The following is a 19,343-nucleotide window of genomic DNA, read 5'->3' as shown; positions in this document are numbered from 1 at the left end:
TTTTTGAAAAAAAAAAGTTTTTTGAAAAAAAAAAGTTTTTTGAAAAAAAAAAGTTTTTTGAAAAAAAAGTTTTTTGAAAAAAAAAAGTTTTTTGAAAAAAAAAAGTTTTGAAAAAAAAAATTTTTTTGAAGAAAAAAATTTTTTGAAAAAAAAATTTTTTTGAAAAAAATTTTTTTAAAAAAGTTTTTTGAAAAAAAAAAGTTTTTTGAAAAAAAAAAGTTTTTTGAAAAAAAAAGTTTTTTGAAAAAAAAAGTTTTTTGAAAAAAAAAGTTTTTTGAAAAAAAAAGTTTTTTGAAAAAAAAAGTTTTTTGAAAAAAAGTTTTGAAAAAAGAAATTTTTTTTTGGAAAAAAAAAAGAATTTTGAGAAAAAAAAAATTTGAAATTTTTTTTTTTTTTTTTAAAAATATGAAAATTTGAAAAAAAAAATTTGAAAAAAAAAAAATGTTGAAAAAAAAAAAATGTTGAAAATAATTTTTTTTTTGAAGTTTGAATCGCGTTCCTACGTAAATGTATGCCAGAGTAATGAGGCTATAAAGTTTAGTGAAAAAGTAAAAATGTTAAAGTCAGATCCCATTCATTCTCTATGGGATGAAAGATTTATGAATAAAGTTAAATATTTCAAACAGTATAAACTTTTTTTCAAAATTATTAAAACAACAATGAAACTTCAAACCTCGCTGAACATTTCAAAGTTGGAACGAGGTTTTTATGTGAAAGTATGAAAGAGCTATAAGAGCACAAAGAATTTGCACCAGAAAAGTGGGCACTTTTCTACATAGACTCCCATTATAAGGAGGAAAAATTAAAGTTTAAAAGTTAAATATTTCCAAAAATATGAAATATTTTGAAAAGAAAAATACAAGCACACATCACTGTAGAAAGCTGAACATGTTGAAGTTGGAACGAAGTTTGTAGCACAAAGTGTGAGGGAGTTGAAAGCGGACGAAGAAAGGGTACGGAACCTTGGAAGTTAGAAATAAATAAATAAATAAATATAAACTGGGGTATAACAAGCTGGACTCGCCTTCAGCGAGCCCACAATGACAATATCTAAAGTGTGCTCGCCTTATAGGCGAGCCCACAATAATGAAGATAACATACGTGTGCTCGCCTTCCAGGCGAGCCCACAATGAGTCACAAGTGACTCATTGATATATAGAAAAAGTGATTTTGGGGTTTCACGTCCCTTTATGTCAGTGGTTCCCAACCTTTTCAGGCCGTCACCCCTAAAATAATCATATTAGAATTGGCGAGAGAACCCTGACGAGTACTAAGAGTTGAGGCATTACATTTTGTACAACACGGTTCTATTGTGAAAATACATGCTCACAATGCCTCGCGTTGCGAGGCGTTGTGAGCATGTAGATCGACTATTTTCACAATTTCTGCTTCTAAATTTTGACAATTTGGCCAATGTTTAATTCGTCATTTTAGAGGTATTAAAAATCCTTAAATTGTCACATTTGGAAATGTGCATATACCCTCTATACACTTACACTTTATGTTGGTTTGTTTACTGTTGAGTGAGAAAACAACGTAGCATATTAAGTTAATCATCTGGAGACCCCCCAAAATAATTTGGGGACCCCCTGGGGGTCCCGACCCACAGGTTGAGAACCACTGCTTTAAGTGAGTCTCCATCTGGTCCTTGGTCTGCCTGGGGTTCTCCTCCCAGTGGGACGTGCATCGAGGACCTCCCTAGGTAGACGCTCGGGAGGCATCCGTGGTGGATGTCCGAACCACCTGGCTCCTTTCCAAGTCAAGGAGCAGCGGCTCTACTCTGAATCTCTCTAAGGGAGAGCCCCGGCCACCTGTCTTGAGAAAACTCATTTTGTCCGCTTGTAGTCACAATCTTATTCTTTCGGTCATGACTCACACTTCATGACCATAAGTGAGAGTAGGGTTTGTAGCAACTCATAATGTAATAACTGCTCATAATGTAATAAGGGCTCATAATGTAATAAAAAAAATGTAATAAAAACTCATAATGTAATAATCAGCTCATAATGTAATAAAAAAACGAGCGCATAACGTAATAACAGATTTTTCAATAATGTAATAATGTAATAATGTGTTACATTAAGAACCTCCACATAGGAGGCTCATAATGTAATACAACTTCATAATGTAACTAGAAAAATATTGTTCCTTCGAAACAATTGTGGGCTCGCTTCAAGCCAGAAAACAATGGCTATAAAAGCACAAAATGTCAAGATCGCAGGCAGTGCTCTCTTTGACGTTACTGACGTATAAGATTGGTCCATTTTGTTCCAAAAATGTGTTGTGCAAAAGTTGACCCGCTGGTGGCGCTATAACAGGCCAATGTGAGAAGGTTCGTATCTGTTCCTTGACCTATTGGGAATGTGCTTGCAAGATTTCACGCACATCCCAGGCTGTGTTCATGATTTGAGGTGTTTTTGGCTTTGGACACTTTATCGCTGCTTGCAGCTATATTTATTATTATTATTTTATAATTTTTTTGTGTGCACTTCATAGGCATGTTAGATAAAGGTCCTTAGATTGCGTGTAGAATGTTTCATGCAAATTGCAAAAAAAATCCTAGAATAAAAACGGGTTTAAGCGTTTTACAAACTGCTCAAAATTATATAGCGCCCCCCTTTGGCCATTTGGGGTAAGATTGGTTTCAGTGATATTTGAACTAACCCTCTACACTATTTTGTCATGAAAATGTGACTTTGCATGTATGTTTTAGAGGCAGAAGAATAATTTGCATAAAAATGCAATATTGTTTGAATTATTTAAAAAAGCATGTTTCAATGTTAAAGAAATCCGATCTGACAGATCTTTAGATATCGGTCCAAAGTTCACGTAAAAAAAAGTTTTGTGCACGTGACGCGAAAATTCCAGAATAAAAGCGGGTTTACGCGTTTTACAAACTGCTCAAAATGGCGGAAAATTGAAGGGCGGAGCTTACTTAACAACGACACAGATGTCTTCCGCTTGAGTCAAAGCACGCGTGTAACAAGTTGCATGTCTTCAAACGAAACGAGTCATGACTTATGCCCGTTTGAAGTTTGAATTTTCAGACGCTTCGTATAGCGCCCCCCTTTGGCCGATTGGAATAAAATTGGTTTCAGTGATACTTTGACTAACCCTCCACATCTTTGCCAAATGCCATGAACGTGTAACTTTGCATGTATGATTTAGAGGCCGAAGAATAATTTGCATAAAACCGCAATATTGATTGAACTATTAAAAAATTATATTTCACTTTAAAAAAAATCTGGTTGATCAATCTGACCGTATTGGTCCAAAGTTCATGTGAAAAAAGTTTTGTGCACTTGACGCGAAAATCCCAGGAGGAGATAGATTTTTACTGTTTTTCATATAATTCCGAATTGTGGGAGACCTAAAGGTCAGAGGTCAAAAGTTAGAGGGTAAAAGTTGTTCGGCATGAGGAGACGCATAAGTGTATACAGGTTTCATGGCTTTACCTCAAACACAGCATGAGCTATACCTGTTCAAAGTTCGCACTTTCGAAGGCTTCCAACAGCGCCACCATTTGGCCGATTGCTGTATAAAATAATAGCACACGTCGCCACTGTAGGCTGAACACATTGATGTTTTTATTTTCATTTTCTCACTAAGTATGTAGGAGTAGAAAGGTGCCAAAGTATTGAGGAGAACTTACTAGATAAATAAATAACTAGAAAATATTGTTCCTTCGAAACAATTGTGGGCTCGCTTCAAGCCAGAAAACAATGGCTATAAAAGTACAAAATGTCAAGATTGCAGGCAGTGCTCTCTTTGACGTTACTGACGTCAAAGATTGGTCCATTTTGTTCCAAAAATGTGTTGTGCAAAAGTTGACCCGCTGGTGGCGCTATAACAGGCCAATGTGAGAAGGGTGGTATCTGTTCCTTGACCTATTGGGAATGTGCTTGCAAGATTTCACGCACATTGCAGGCTGTGTTCATGATTTGAGGTGTTTTTAGCCTTGGCCACTTTATCGCTGCTTGCAGCTATATTTATAATTATTATTATATTTTTTGTGTGTGTGCACTTCATAGGCATATTAGATAAAGGTCCTTAGATTGTGTGTAGAATGTTTCATGCAAATTGCGAAAAAAAATCCTAACGGGTTTAAGCGTTTCACAAACTGCTCAAAATGATATAGCGCCCCCCTTTGGCCAATTGGGGTAAGATTGGTTTTAGTGATATTTGGACTAACACTCTACATCTTTGCCAAATGCCATGAACATGTTACTTTGCATGTATGATTTAGAGGCAGAAGAATAATTTGCATAAAACTGCAATATTCATTGAATTTATTTAAAAAAGCATGTTTAAATTTTAAAGAAATCCGATCCGACAGATCTTTAGATATCGGTCCAAAGTTCACGTAAAAAAAGTTTTGTGCACGTGGAGCGAAAATTCCAGAATAAAAGCGGGTTTACGCGTTTTACAAACTGCTCAAAATGGCGGAAAATCAAAGGGCGGAGCTTACTTAACAACGACACAGATGTCTTCCGCTCGAGTCAAAGCACGCGTGTAACAAGTTGCATGTCTTCAAACGAAACGAGTCATGACTTATGCCCGTTTGAAGTTTGAATTTTCAAATGCTTCGTATAGCGCCCCCCTTTGGCCGATTGGAATAAAATTGGTTTCAGTGATACTTTGACTAACCCTCCACATCTTTGCCAAATGCCATGAACGTGTAACTTTGCATGTATGATTTAGAGGCCGAAGAATAATTTGCATAAAACCGCAATATTGATTGAATTATTAAAAAATTATATTTCACTTTAAAAGAAATCTGGTTGATCAATCTGACCGTATTGGTCCAAAGTTCATGTGAAAAAAGTTTCGTGCGCGTAACGCGAAAATCCCAGGAGGAGATAGATTTTTACTGTTTATCATATAATTCCAAATTGTGGGAGATCTAAAGGTCAGAGGTCAAAAGTCAGAGGCTAAAAGTTGTTCGGCATGAGGAGACGCATACGTGTATACAGGTTTCATGGCTGTATGTATAACACAGCATGAGCTATACCTGTTCAAAGATCGCACTTTCGAAGGCTTCCTACAGCGCCACCATTTGGCCGATTGCTTTAAAAAATAATAGCACACTTCGCCACTGTAAACCGAACACATTGATGTTTTTATTTTCATTTTCTCACTAAGTATGTAGGAGTTGAAAGGAACCGAAGTTTTGAGGAGAACTTGCTCTAGTATAGTATAGAAACTAGAAAATGTGCAATTTGGGAAATTGCGAGTGTGGTTGCCAGCCCCGCCCCGGCGCGAGCGGCGGGGACGCGCCTCCGGGACCCCGAGGAAAACGCCGGGGCCCGAGGGAGAGGACGTCGGGACGGATACCGTCAGGGCCTATTCTAAAAGGTGCTGTTCGGATCCTGCGTTTGTGATGTAAGGATACGGCGTCTTGTTTTTAAGAAATAGGCTCCTCCCACATGTTTCGCCAAGCAATTACGTTGTCCTGTCGCTCCCGAGATCCTTTGTGTTTCGTTTTGAGAGGGACGTTCCCCCTGAAAAACGTGTTTTGGACCGAAACGGTTACGTTTTGCATGGTTGTGGCGCCCCCTATGGGTCGAAGTGGAAATGTTTTTGGGGATTCGTTCAGTATACCACCCGGCACTTGTGGTTAAAATTTGGCGTTGACTGTATGTTTCGTTTGTGATTTATGGCTATTTATTGCAAAACGGGCCCCTCTCGCTAACTTCGGAAGCGTGTTCCGGACGAACGGTATGGACTATCGAAATATCGCTTGGTTATGTTTATCGCGTGGGTTCAGAGATCTTGTGTACCGTTTTTTGTGACGTTTGGAGAAAATATGTGGGAAAAGGAGCAAAAAGTGTGTTTTGAAGAAAATTCAAAATGGCGGAAAATCTATCCTGACGCAAATGGGCGTGGCCTATATGGGGAGATGCGTCATGACCCAAGGAATCCAGGGAAAAAATTATTTTAATTTTCCGACCTACGGTTCAAGAGTTATAGGGCAAAACGTAAAGTGGGGTGTTATAGCGCCACCATGTGGCCGAATGATGTAATTATTTTTTAATTAATTCTTAAAATTATTATGAATCTCCTCTCCAAGTTTTGAAACTTTAGACCCTATGGTTTAAGAGAGAGAAAATAATTGAATGTGAGTTTTTGCTATTCCCATTATAAGTCAATGGGGGAAATTAATTCACTAATAAATTCATATCAATTAAACGATACAACCTTTCTCTTAGAAAAATGATAGCACACGATTCCCGATGAAGCCGGTCGATTTGACATATGGCGCGAGTGTGTGGCGCAAAAACTGTGGGCGGTGAAACGCGCCGAAAAAAAGTTTATCCCCCAAAGAATAATAATAATAATAAATAAAGTTTCCCTAGAACTATAGTGTGTTGCCCTGTTAGGGCAACCACACTAATAATTTGACAATATCTAAAGTGTGCTCGCCTTATAGGCGAGCCCACAATGACAATATCTAAAGTGTGCTCGCCTTATAGGCGAGCCCACAATAATGTATTTTTTATTACATTATGAACTGATTATTACATTATGAGCTTTTATTACATTTTAATTATTGTGGGCTCGCCAGTACCTGGCGAGCACACTTTAGATATTGTCATTATTTATTTATTAAGTGTGCCTGCCATGCAACGCAATGGCAAAACACTTATTGTAATCCGCCATACTTAATTAAGTCCATAGTTTCGCCACAAATTTCTGCACGTAATAACTGCCGCACAATTTACGCCACCCACGCAATATATACATCAAAACGTGCGGCTCGGCCGGGAATAGGTTGCTATTACTTTTCTTTCCGATCCGCGTTACCAGTGCGACGTAATTCGCAAAAAACGACGCCAAAAAACCCCATTGACTTAGAATGGGGGAAACTTCGGCACGTAATAACTGCCGCACGATTTACGCCACCCCCGCAATATATACATCAAAATGTGCGGCTCGGCCGGGAATGGTGTGCTATTACTTTTCTTTCCGATCCGCTTTACGATTGCGATGTAATTCGCAAAAAACAACGCCCAAAAACTCCATTGACTTTGAATGGGGGACTCCGAAAAAAACCCAGAAACTTTGGCGCCACATAACTCTGCCATACTTTTGCCTAGCAACGTCATTTAAAATGTAAAATGCTCACACAACTTTGGTCTTTTTCCGACCAATAGGGATGAGCTGTAATTGATTAAGCCTCGCCCCCTCTTTAACAGGAAGTGCCCTTCACCAAACAGGAAGTGCCTCTATAACTCATGAACCGTTTGTCGTACAGACTTGCGGCTGGTGTCATACCTTTTCTTTTTTTCTCAAATTTTTTTTTCTCAATTTTTTTTTTCTCAAATTTTTTTTTTCTCAATTTTTTTTTCTCAAATTTTTTTTTCTCAAATTTTTTTTTTCTCAAATTTTTTTTTCTCAAATTTTTTTTTTCTCAATTTTTTTTTCTCAAATTTTTTTTTTTCTCAAAAATTTTTTTTCTCAATTTTTTTTTTCTCTAATTTTTTTTCTCAAATTTTTTTTTTCTCAATTTTTTTCTCAAAATTATTTTTTTCTCAAATTTTTTTTCTCAAAAATTTTTTTTTCTCAAATTTTTTTTTTCTCAATTTTTTTCTCTAAATTTTTTTTTCCTCAAATTTTTTTTCTCAATTTTTTTCTCTAATTTTTTTTTTCTCAAAATTTTTTTTTCTCAATTTTTTTTTTCTCAAAAATTTTTTTTCTCAAAATTGTTTTCTCAAAATTATTTTTTTCTCAAAAAAATTTTTTCTCACATTTTTTTTTCTCAAGATTTTTTTTTCTCACAATTTTTTTTTCAAAATTTCTTTTTCTCAAAAAAGTTTTTTTCTCAAATTTTTTTTCTCACAAAACAATTTTTTCTCAAAAAACTGTCGTTAAAGTGCGACCCGTGATAACGGCCAAAAATGCTCCAAAACGCCACTAATTAGTCGAAATGGCTGACTTCCTGTTTGGTTTCTGATTGGCTGCTGGCCTTGTGACGTGGGTAGAGCTGCGAGGGCCTGGTCATCGCTGCTTGCAGCTTTAATTCATTAATCGTCCATGACCTTAATTGGGGCCTATTTCGCCAAACAGGAAGTGCCCCTCACCAAACAGGAAGTGACCCTTGATCTCGTGAACCGTTTGTCATACAGACACGCGGGTTGCGTCAAATGAAATAACGCTAATGCTAACACCAACCGCTACAGAAGGTTGCACAGACTTAGCGAGCTGCAGGCACACTTAAAATTTCTTAGAAATTTTCTCTTCTAGTTTATTTATCTAGTAAGTAGACGGGATTTTCGGTTCCTTTCTACTCCTACATACTTAGTGAGAAAATGAAAATAAAAACATCAATGTGTTCAGTTTACTGTGGCGAAGTGTGCTATTACTTTTTACAGCAATCGGCCAAATGGTGGCGCTGTAGGAAGCCTTCGAAAGTGCGATCTTTGAACAGGTATAGCTCATGCTGTGTTATACATACAGCCATGAAACCTGTATACACTTATGCGTCTCCTCATGCCGAACAACTTTTACCCTCTAACTTTTGACCTCTGACCTTTAGGTCTCCCACAATTCGGAATTATATGAAAAACAGTAAAAATCTATCTCCTCCTGGGATTTTCGCGTCAAGTGCACAAAACTTTTTTCACATGAACTTTGGACCAATACGGTCAGATTGATCAACCAGATTTTTTTTAAAGTGAAATATAATTTTTTAATAATTCAATCAATATTGCGGTTTTATGCAAATTATTCTTCGGCCTCTAAATCATACATGCAAAGTTACACGTTCATGGCATTTGGCAAAGATGTGGAGGGTTAGTCAAAGTATCACTGAAACCAATTTTATTCCAATCGGCCAAAGGGGGGCGCTATACGAAGCGTTTGAAAATTCAAACTTCAAACGGGCATAAGTCATGACTCGTTTCGTTTGAAGACATGCAACTTGTTACACGCGTGCTTTGACTCAAGCAGAAGACATCTGTGTCGTTGTTAAGTAAGCTCCGCCCTTCGATTTTCCGCCATTTTGAGCAGTTTGTAAAACGCGTAAACCCGCTTTTATTCTAGAATTTTCGCTCCACGTGCACAAAACTTTTTTTACGTGAACTTTGGACCAATATCTAAAGATCTGTCAGATCGGATTTCTTTAAAATTGAAACATGCTTTTTTAAATAAATTCAATGAATATTGCAGTTTTATGCAAATTATTCTTCTGCCTCTAAATCATACATGCAAAGTAACATGTTCATGGCATTTGGCAAAGATGTAGAGTGTTAGTCCAAATATCACTAAAACCAATCTTACTCCAATTGGCCAAAGGGGGGCGCTATATCATTTTGAGCAGTTTGTGAAACGCTTAAACCCGTTATGATTTTTTTTTGCAATTTGCATGAAACATTCTACACACAATCTAAGGACCTTTATGTAATATGCCTATGAAGTGCACACACACAAAAAAATAAAAATAATAAATATAGCTGCAAGCAGCGATAAAGTGGCCAAAGCCAAAAACACCTCAAATCATGAACACAGCCTGCAATGTGCGTGAAATCTTGCAAGCACATTCCCAATAGGTCAAGGAACAGATACCACCCTTCTTACATTGGCCTGTTATAGCGCCACCAGCGGGTCAACTTTTGCACAACACATTTTTGGAACAAAATGGACCAATCTTTGACGTCAGTAACGTCAAAGAGAGCACTGCCTGCGATCTTGACATTTTGTACTTTTATAGCCATTGTTTTCTGGCTTGAAGCGAGCCCACAATTGTTTCGAAGGAACAATATTTTTCTAGTTGTGGGCTCGCCAGTACCTGGCGAGCACACTTTAGATATTGTCATTATTTATTTATTTATTTATCTAGTAAGTAGACGGGATTTTCGGTTCCTTTCTACTCCTACATACTTAGTGAGAAAATGAAAATAAAAACATCAATGTGTTCAGCTTACAGTGGCGATGTGTGCTATTACTTTATACAGCAATCGGCCAAATGGTGGCGCTGTAGGAAGCCTTCGAAAGTGCGATCTTTGAACAGGTATAGCTCATGCTGTGTTATACATACAGCCACGAAACCTTTATACACTTATGCGTCTCCTCATGCCGAACAACTTTTACCCTCTAACTTTTGACCTCTGACCTTTAGGTCTTCCACAATTCGGAATTATATGAAAAACAGTAAAAATCTATCTCCTCCTGGGTTTTTTTCGTTACGCGCACGAAACATTTTTCACATGAACTTTGGACCAATACGGTCAGATTGATCAACCAGATTTTTTTTAAAGTGAAATATAATTTTTTAATAATTTAATCAATATTGCGGTTTTATGCAAATTATTCTTCGGCCTCTAAATCATACATGCAAAGTTACACGTTCATGGCATTTGGCAAAGATGTGGAGGGTTAGTCAAAGTATCACTGAAACCAATTTTATTCCAATCGGCCAAAGGGTGGCGCTATACGAAGCGTCTGAAAATTCAAACTTCAAACGGGCATAAGTCATGACTCGTTTCGTTTGAAGACATGCAACTTGTTACACGCGTGCTTTGACTCAAGCGGAAGACATCTGTGTCGTTGTTAAGTAAGCTCCGCCCTTCGATTTTCCGCCACTTTGAGCAGTTTGTAAAACGCGTAAACCCGCTTTTATTCTGGAATTTTCGCGTCACGTGCACAAAACTTTTTTTTACATGAACTTTGGACCGATATCTAAAGATCTGTCAGATCGGATTTCTTTAACATTGAAACATGCTTTTTTAAATAATTCAAACAATATTGCATTTTTATGCAAATTATTCTTCTGCCTCTAAAACATACAAGCAAAGTCACATTTTCATGACAAAATAGTGTAGAGGGTTAGTTCAAATATCACTGAAACCAATCTTACCCCAAATGGCCAAAGGGGGGCGCTATATAATTTTGAGCAGTTTGAAAAACGCTTAAACCCGTTTTTATTCTAGGATTTTTTTGGCAATTTGCATGAAACATTCTACACGCAATCTAAGGACCTTTATCTAACATGCCTATGAAGTGCACACAAAAAAATTATAAAATAATAATAATAAATATAGCTGCAAGCAGCGATAAAGTGTCCAAAGCCAAAAACACCTCAAATCATGAACACAGCCTGGGATGTGCGTGAAATCTTGCAAGCACATTCCCAATAGGTCAAGGAACAGATACCAACCTTCTCACATTGGCCTGTTATAGCGCCACCAGCGGGTCAACTTTTGCACAACACATTTTTGGAACAAAATGGAACAATCTTTGACGTCAGTAACGTCAAAGAGAGCACTGCCTGCGATCTTGACATTTTGTGCTTTTATAGCCATTGTTTTCCGGCTTGAAGCGAGCCCACAATTGTTTCGAAGGAACAATATTTTTCTAGTTGTGGGCTCGCCTATAAGGCGAGCACACTTTAGATATTGTCATTATTTCTATACTAGGCAGGCAGTCAGTGCAAGTATCAAAAAAATTCGGTTCCTTTCTACTCCTACATACTTAGTGAGAAAATGAAAATAAAAACATCAATGTATTCATCTTACTGTGGCGACGTGTGCTATTACTTTTTACAGCAATCGGCCAAATGGTGGCGCTGTAGGAAGCCTTCGAAAGTGCAAACTTTGAACAGGTATAGCTCATGCTGTGTTTGAGGTCCAGCCATGAAACCTGTATACACGTATGCGTCTCCTAATGCCGAACAACTTTTACGCTCTGACTTTTGACCTCTGACCTTTAGATCCCCCAGAATTTTGAATTAAATGAAAAACAGTAAAAATCTATCTCCTCCTGGGATTTTTGCATAACGCGCACAAAACCTTTTTTCACATGAACTTTGGACCAATACGGTCAAACTAGTCTCGGCGGATTTCTTTTAAAGGGAAATATAATTTTTTAATAATTCAATCAATATTGCGGTTTTATGCAAATTATTCTTCGGCCTCTAAATCATACATGCAAAGTTACACGTTCATGGCATTTGGCAAAGATGTAGAGGGTTAGTCAAAGTATCACTGAAACCAATTTTATTCCAATCGGCCAAAGGGGGGCGCTATACGAAGCGTTTGAAAATTCAAACTTTAAACGGGCATAAGTCATGCCTCGTTTCGTTTGAAGACATGCAACTTGCTTACACGCGTGCTTTGACTCAAGCGGAAGACATCTGTGTCTTTGTTAAGTAAGCTCCGCCCTTCGATTTTCCGCCATTTTGAGCAGTTTGTAAAACGCGTAAACCCGCTTTTATTCTGGAATTTTCGCTCCACGTGCACAAAACTTTTTTTACGTGAACTTTGGACCGATATCTAAAGATCTGTCAGATCGGATTTCTTTAAAATTGAAACATGCTTTTTAAAATAAATTCAATGAATATTGCAGTTTTATGCAAATTATTCTTCTGCCTCTAAATCATACATGCAAAGTAACATGTTCATGGCATTTGGCAAAGATGTAGAGTGTTAGTCCAAATATCACTAAAACCAATCTTACCCCAATTGGCCAAAGGGGGGCGCTATATCATTTTGAGCAGTTTGTGAAACGCTTAAACCCGTTAGGATTATTTTTTTGCAATTTGCATGAAACATTCTACACACAATCTAAGGACCTTTATCTAATTAATATGCCTATGAAGTGCACACACACACACAAAAAAAATAATAATGAATATAGCTGCAAGCAGCGATAAAGTGGCCAAAGCCAAAAACACCTCAAATCATGAACACAGCCTGCAATGTGCGTGAAATCTTGCAAGCACATTCCCAATAGGTCAAGGAACAGATACCACCCTTCTTACATTGGCCTGTTATAGCACCACCAGCGGGTCAACTTTTGCACAACACATTTTTGGAACAAAATGGACCAATCTTTGACGTCAGTAACGTCAAAGAGAGCACTGCCTGCGATCTTGGCATTTTGTACTTTTATAGCCATTGTTTTCTGGCTTGAAGCGAGCCCACAATTGTTTCGAAGGAACAATATTTTTCTAGTGACAATATCTAACCGTCATATCAAGTTCTCCTCAAAACTTCGGTTCCTTTCTACTCCTACATACTTAGACAGAAAATGAAAATAAAAACATCAATGTGTTCAGCTTACAGTGGCGAAGTGTGCTATTATTTTTTACAGCAATCGGCCAAATGGTGGCGCTGTAGAAAGCCTTCGAAATTGCGAACTTTGAACAGATAGAGCTCATGCTCTGTTATACGTACAGTCATGAAACCTGTATACACGTATGCGTCTCCTCATGCCGAACAACTTTTACGCTCTGACTTTTGACCTCTGACCTTTAGATCCCCCAGAATTTTGAATTATATAAAAAACAGTAAAAATCTATCTCCTCCTGGGATTTTTGCGTTACGCGCACAAAACCTTTTTCACATGAACTTTGGACCAATACGGTCAAACTAGTCTGGTCGGATTTCTTTTAAAGTGAAATATAATTTTTTAATAATTCAATCAATATTGCGGTTTTATGCAAATTATTCTTCGGCCTCTAAATCATACATGCAAAGTTACACGTTCATGGCATTTGGCAAAGATGTGGAGGGTTAGTCAAAGTATCACTGAAACCAATTTTATTCCAATCGGCCAAAGGGGGGCGCTATACGAAGCGTCTGAAAATTCAAACTTCAAACGGGCATAAGTCATGACTCGTTTCGTCTGAAGACATGCAACTTGTTCCACGCGTGCTTTGACTCAAGCGGAAGACATCTGTGTCGTTGTTAAGTAAGCTCCGCCCTTCGATTTTCCGCCATTTTGAGCAGTTTGTAAAACGCGTAAACCCGCTTTTATTCTGGAATTTTCGCGTCACGTGCACAAAACTTTTTTTACGTGAACTTTGGACCAATATCTAAAGATCTGTCAGATCGGATTTCTTTAACATTGAAACATGCTTTTTTAAATAATTCAAACAATATTGCATTTTTATGCAAATTATTCTTCTGCCTCTAAAACATACATGCAAAGTCACATTTTCATTACAAAATAGTGTAGAGGGTTAGTTCAAATATCACTGAAACCAATCTTACCCCAAATGGCCAAAGGGGGGCGCTATATAATTTTGAGCAGTTTGTAAAACACTTAAACCCGTTTTTATTCTAGGATTTTTTTTGCAATTTGCATGAAACATTCTACACGCAATCTAAGGACCTTTATCTAACATGCCTATGAAGTGCACACAAAAAAATTATAAAATAATAATAATAAATATAGCTGCAAGCAGCGATAAAGTGTCCAAAGCCAAAAACACCTCAAATCATGAACACAGCCTGGGATGTGCGTGAAATCTTGCAGATTCCCAATAGGTCAAGGAACAGATACCAACCTTCTCACATTGGCCTGTTATAGCGCCACCAGCGGGTCAACTTTTGCATAACACATTTTTGGAACAAAATGGACCAATCTTTGACGTCAGTAACGTCAAAGAGAGCACTGCCTGCGATCTTGACATTTTGTGCTTTTATAGCCATTGTTTTCCGGCTTGAAGCGAGCCCACAATTGTTTCGAAGGAACAATATTTTTCTAGTTGTGGGCTCGCCTATAAGGCGAGCACACTTTAGATATTGTCATTATTTCTTTATTTATATACTAGTGCAAGTATCAAAAACTTCGGTTCCTTTCTACTCCTACATACTTAGTGAGAAAATGAAAATAAAAACATCAATGTGTTCAGTTTACAGTGGCGAAGTGTGCTATTATTTTCTATAGCAATCGGCCAAATGGTGGCGCTGTAGGAAGCCTTCGAAAGTGCGAACTTTGAACAGGTATAGCTCATGCTGTGTTTGAGGTCCAGCCATGAAACCTGTATACACGTATGCGTCTCCTCATGCCGAACAACTTTTACCCTCTAACTTTTGACCTCTGACCTTTAGGTCTCCCACAATTCGGAATTATATGAAAAACAGTAAAAATCTATCTCCTCCTGGGATTTTCGTGTCAAGTGCACAAAACTTTTTTCACATGAACTTTGGACCAATACGGTCAGATTGATCAACCAGATTTTTTTTAAAGTGAAATATAATTTTTTAATACTTCAATCAATATTGCGTTTTTATGCAAATTATTCTTCGGCCTCTAAATCATACATGCAAAGTTACACGTTCATGGCATTTGGCAAAGATGTGGAGGGTTAGTCAAAGTATCACTGAAACCAATTTTATTCCAATCGGCCAAAGGGGGGCGCTATACGAAGCGTTTGAAAATTCAAACTTCAAACGGGCATAAGTCATGACTCGTTTCGTTTGAAGACATGCAACTTGTTACACGCGTGCTTTGACTCAAGCGGAAGACATCTGTGTCGTTGTTAAGTAAGCTCCGCCCTTCAATTATCCGCCATTTTGAGCAGTTTGTAAAACGCGTAAACCCGCTTTTATTCTGGAATTTTCGCATCACGTGCACAAAACTTTTTTTACGTGAACTTTGGACCGATATCTAAAGATCTGTCAGATCGGATTTCTTTAACATTGAAACATGCTTTTTTAAATAATTCAAACAATATTGCATTTTTATGCAAATTATTCTTCTGCCTCTAAAACATACATGCAAAGTCACATTTTCATGACAAAATAGTGTAGAGGGTTAGTTCAAATATCACTGAAACCAATCTTACCCCAAATGGCCAAAGGGGGGCACTATATAATTTTGAGCAGTTTGTAAAACGCTTAAACCCGTTTTTATTCTAGGATTTTTTTGCAATTTGCATGCAATCTAAGGACCTTTATCTAACATGCCTATGAAGTGCACACAAAAAAATTATAAAATAATAATAATAAATATAGCTGCAAGCAGCGATAAAGTGGCCAAAGCCAAAAACACCTCAAATCATGAACACAGCCTGGGATGTGCGTGAAATCTTGCAAGCACATTCCCAATAGGTCAAGGAACAGATACCAACCTTCTCACATTGGCCTGTTATAGCGCCACCAGCGGGTCAACTTTTGCACAACACATTTTTGGAACAAAATGGACCAATCTTTGACGTCAGTAACGTCAAAGAGAGCACTGCCTGCGATCTTGACATTTTGTGCTTTTATAGCCATTGTTTTCCGGCTTGAAGCGAGCCCACAATTGTTTCGAAGGAACAATATTTTTCTAGTTACATTATGAGCTAGTTTTTATTACATTATGAGCTGATTATTACATTATGAGTTTTTATTAAAAAAATATTACATTATGAGCTGTTATTACATTATTGGTTGCGGGTAACAAACCTTGCCAACTTTGTTGATGAAGAATGGAGCAACTGTCTGTTAAACATGCAGCAAATGAATACATATAGGGACCATTTAAAGGGAATACACCATGAATTTTCATTTTTCCAATTTTTATGTATTTTTTTGGGTGTCCCACCAGCAGGTTCTATCCTCACAAAGTCCTATTTCTGACCATTGTGTCTTTCTCAGTTTATGGGCAGATCTATGGAAGCAGGTTTCAGAACGGGCTGTCTGATTTTAGGTCCGATTGTGTGCTGAGTGGGGTTGGGGAGGGGTGGGCAGGCCTGAGAAGGAGGCAGGAGGAGCTGGGAGAGGGTTGGGGAGGGGTGGGCAGGCCTGCTGAGCAGGAGGTGGGGAGGAGTGTGCGGCCAAAACTGGTTCAATAGCGCAGTACTCCCACTCAGGACAAGGTGGTACTGCAGCTGAAAATGCTCTGAAAGCCAGGCAGAAATGACAGGGGCTCTGTATTCAGGAGTGGTAATTTAGCCTCAAACCTTTTGAAAAACGTTTTTTTGGGACACAAACAATGTTATATTATTTTTAAATGATTACGTTATTTTTAAAAGCACGGTGTAGAACCATTAACTATACAAAGAGCTTCCACAATGTTCAACGTACAGTTCGTGATTGTATCGACACTGGGTGTTGATGCAACATCGATAATATCCCCATGTGGTCAGTATGACGACAGTCTGCCATTGCTAGTTCTGGGCCACTTTGCCGAAGGTCATGGGGACCATTATGTAAGCCTTGATGGACCAGTCACACACTTGATTCAAAGAGTCCAGGAAGCAGAGGAGAGAACATCACTACGATCTGGCCCTCACTCTCGCCCCAAGTCTGGCCCTCACTGTGGCCCTGACCAGGTACCTCACTCTGGCCCTGACCCAGTACCTCACTCTGGCCCTGACCTGTACCTCACTCTGGCCCTGACCCAGTACCTCACGTTGGCCCTGACCTGTACCTCACTCTGGTTTTAAGTCTGGACAGATCGAAGTGGTGCGCTCTCCTCTGCTTCCTGGGCTCTTTGAGTGTGTGTTATCGATGTTGCATCAACACCAGTGTTGATGCAACAATATGTTGTGGATATTCGTTGTACAGTTAAATGATCCCCATAGGTATTCATTTGCTGCATGTTTAGCAGATAGTTTCTCCATTCTTCATCAACAAAGTTGGCAGGGTGTGTAGTAGCTCTGGTCCATCGCTTTCCCCTCCCGCATTGCTCCCGGTGAAGCTCTGACAGACCCGTCGGGAAACGCATGGACTCGAGATTGTCGGCCCCGCCGAGCGCTCAATACTAGTGAAAATAAACAAAACCGTTTCACTACTCACCAAACCAAAGGTCGTTTTGCGCTGTTGAAAGTCTATTCTCCGCGGTGGTGAACCCCTCAGCACCCCACCTACTCTGTAAAATACATTATTTTTGTCAAGAAAAAAAACGCACCCACCTCGAGCCACCTAGCGGCCACCACAGATACAATGGTTCACAACCCGGAAATAAGCGGCGGTCGAGTTGGATGCACTTTATTTCATGACAAAAATAATGTATTTTACAGAGTAGGTGGGGTGCTGAGGGGTTCACCACCACGGAGAATAGACTTTCAACAGCGCAAAACGACCTTTGGTTTGGTGAGTAGTGAAACGGTTTTGTTTATTTTCACTAGTATTGAGCGCTCGGCGGGGCCGACAATCTCGAGTCCATGCGTTTCCCGACGGGTCTGTCAGAGCTTCACCGGGAGCAATGCGGGAGGTGAAAGCGATGGACCAGAGCTAGGTGTGTAGCAACCAATAATGTAATAACGGCTCATATGTAATAAGAGCTCATAATGTAATAAGAAATGTAATAAAAACTCATAATGTAATAATCAGCTCATAATGTAATAAAAAACAAGTGCATAATGTAATAATTAAAATGTAATAAAAGCTCATAATGTAATAATCAGCTCATAACGTAATAAAAATACATTATTACATTATTAAGTTTTATTACATTATGAGCCTCCTATGTGGAGGTTCTTAATGTAACACATTAAACATTATTACATTATTGAAAAAGCTGTTATTACGTTATGCGCTCGTTTTTTTATTACATTATGAGCTGATTATTACATTATGAGTTTTTATTACATTTTTTTTATTACATTATGAGCCCTTATTACATTATGAGCAGTTATTACATTATGAGTTGCTACAGGGTTTAACGAAGATTGCTCAGTATATCAAGAGCGTTGCCTTCTGGCTCAGCTCTCTTTTCATCACAACAGTGCATGACACTCTTAATGCCCGAAGTAGGGCATTCATTTTACGAAAATAAAAACATATAAAGTTGAAATATGGAGATACCTGTGTGAACAACGTTGTGTTGTGGTGCAGGTGGGAGCTGTGAACAGCATGGTGCTCCGCAGAGAGAGGAGACATTTCCCCCAGAGGGACGGACAGATGGACAGAGACTGGAGTAAGGACCGTGTGAGGTAGGCCTACACTATGCTGTATGGACGTCACAGCTATTATCCATTAGCCTGATTTGAGACCAGATATCACCTGGAATTTTGGATGTCGTGATATATGGCAAAAAGTGTTGTCTTTTTCTGGTTCTAATCACTTAAGCCTTGTTTTATAGGCTACCTTAGTCAAAAAGTATCCCCTGTGAGGAGAAAAAAGCAGTTTCAGTTTTGGTGGAGGAGACAGGTTTTCCCCCAATAAGGATAGAGTGGGGTCGAGTGGGGGCAGGCCTTATAAGCACCCAGGCCAGCCCCCACTTGATCATGATTGGAGGTAGCCCTGAAACAGGACGGTCGTTGATAATCTGACGTACGACCGCCCTGGTTGACCCTTTACCTCGGTTTGCGGACGCGAATCCGTTAAAATTTCACAAACAAAGTGCTTAATAAAGTCACAAGCGATGGCTTTAATAAAAAGCCTTTTCATCCGATCGTGTTATATTTTCCCATGTATTTCCTGGTGTTCCTCATGCGCACCAACCCCATCTATTGAACACAGAGATGTGGGCGTGGCCAAAAATGTGTCCGGAAATACATGGGAAAACATGAAACGATCTGATAAAAAAGGCTTTTGGAGCGGTGAAAGCGCTCCCAATAGACAGGTATGTCCGTGGGTATGTGGGTGGCTGGGTGGCTGGGTGGCTGGCTGGCTGGGTGGGTGGCTGGC

General features: G+C 38.6%; 1 protein-coding gene across 1 annotated transcript in view; it reads left to right on the top strand.

Moving 5' to 3' along the window:
- b4galnt4a (beta-1,4-N-acetyl-galactosaminyl transferase 4a) overlaps positions 1-19,343 on the top strand; it is a gene marked incomplete at both ends in the record, with an annotated part of 477,817 nt that overhangs the window by 429,290 nt on the left and 29,184 nt on the right. The window contains one exon of the mRNA XM_080736977.1: positions 18,549-18,646. Coding sequence (XP_080593103.1) covers positions 18,549-18,646 — 98 coding nt within the window. The remainder of the gene's footprint in view (positions 1-18,548; positions 18,647-19,343) is intronic.

The sequence above is a fragment of the Nannobrachium achirus genome, assembly GCF_963921795.1.
Source record: "Nannobrachium achirus genome assembly, chromosome: 11".
In the NCBI taxonomy this organism is placed as follows: domain Eukaryota; kingdom Metazoa; phylum Chordata; class Actinopteri; order Myctophiformes; family Myctophidae; genus Nannobrachium; species Nannobrachium achirus.
This window is presented reverse-complemented; position numbering and strand designations above follow the sequence as displayed.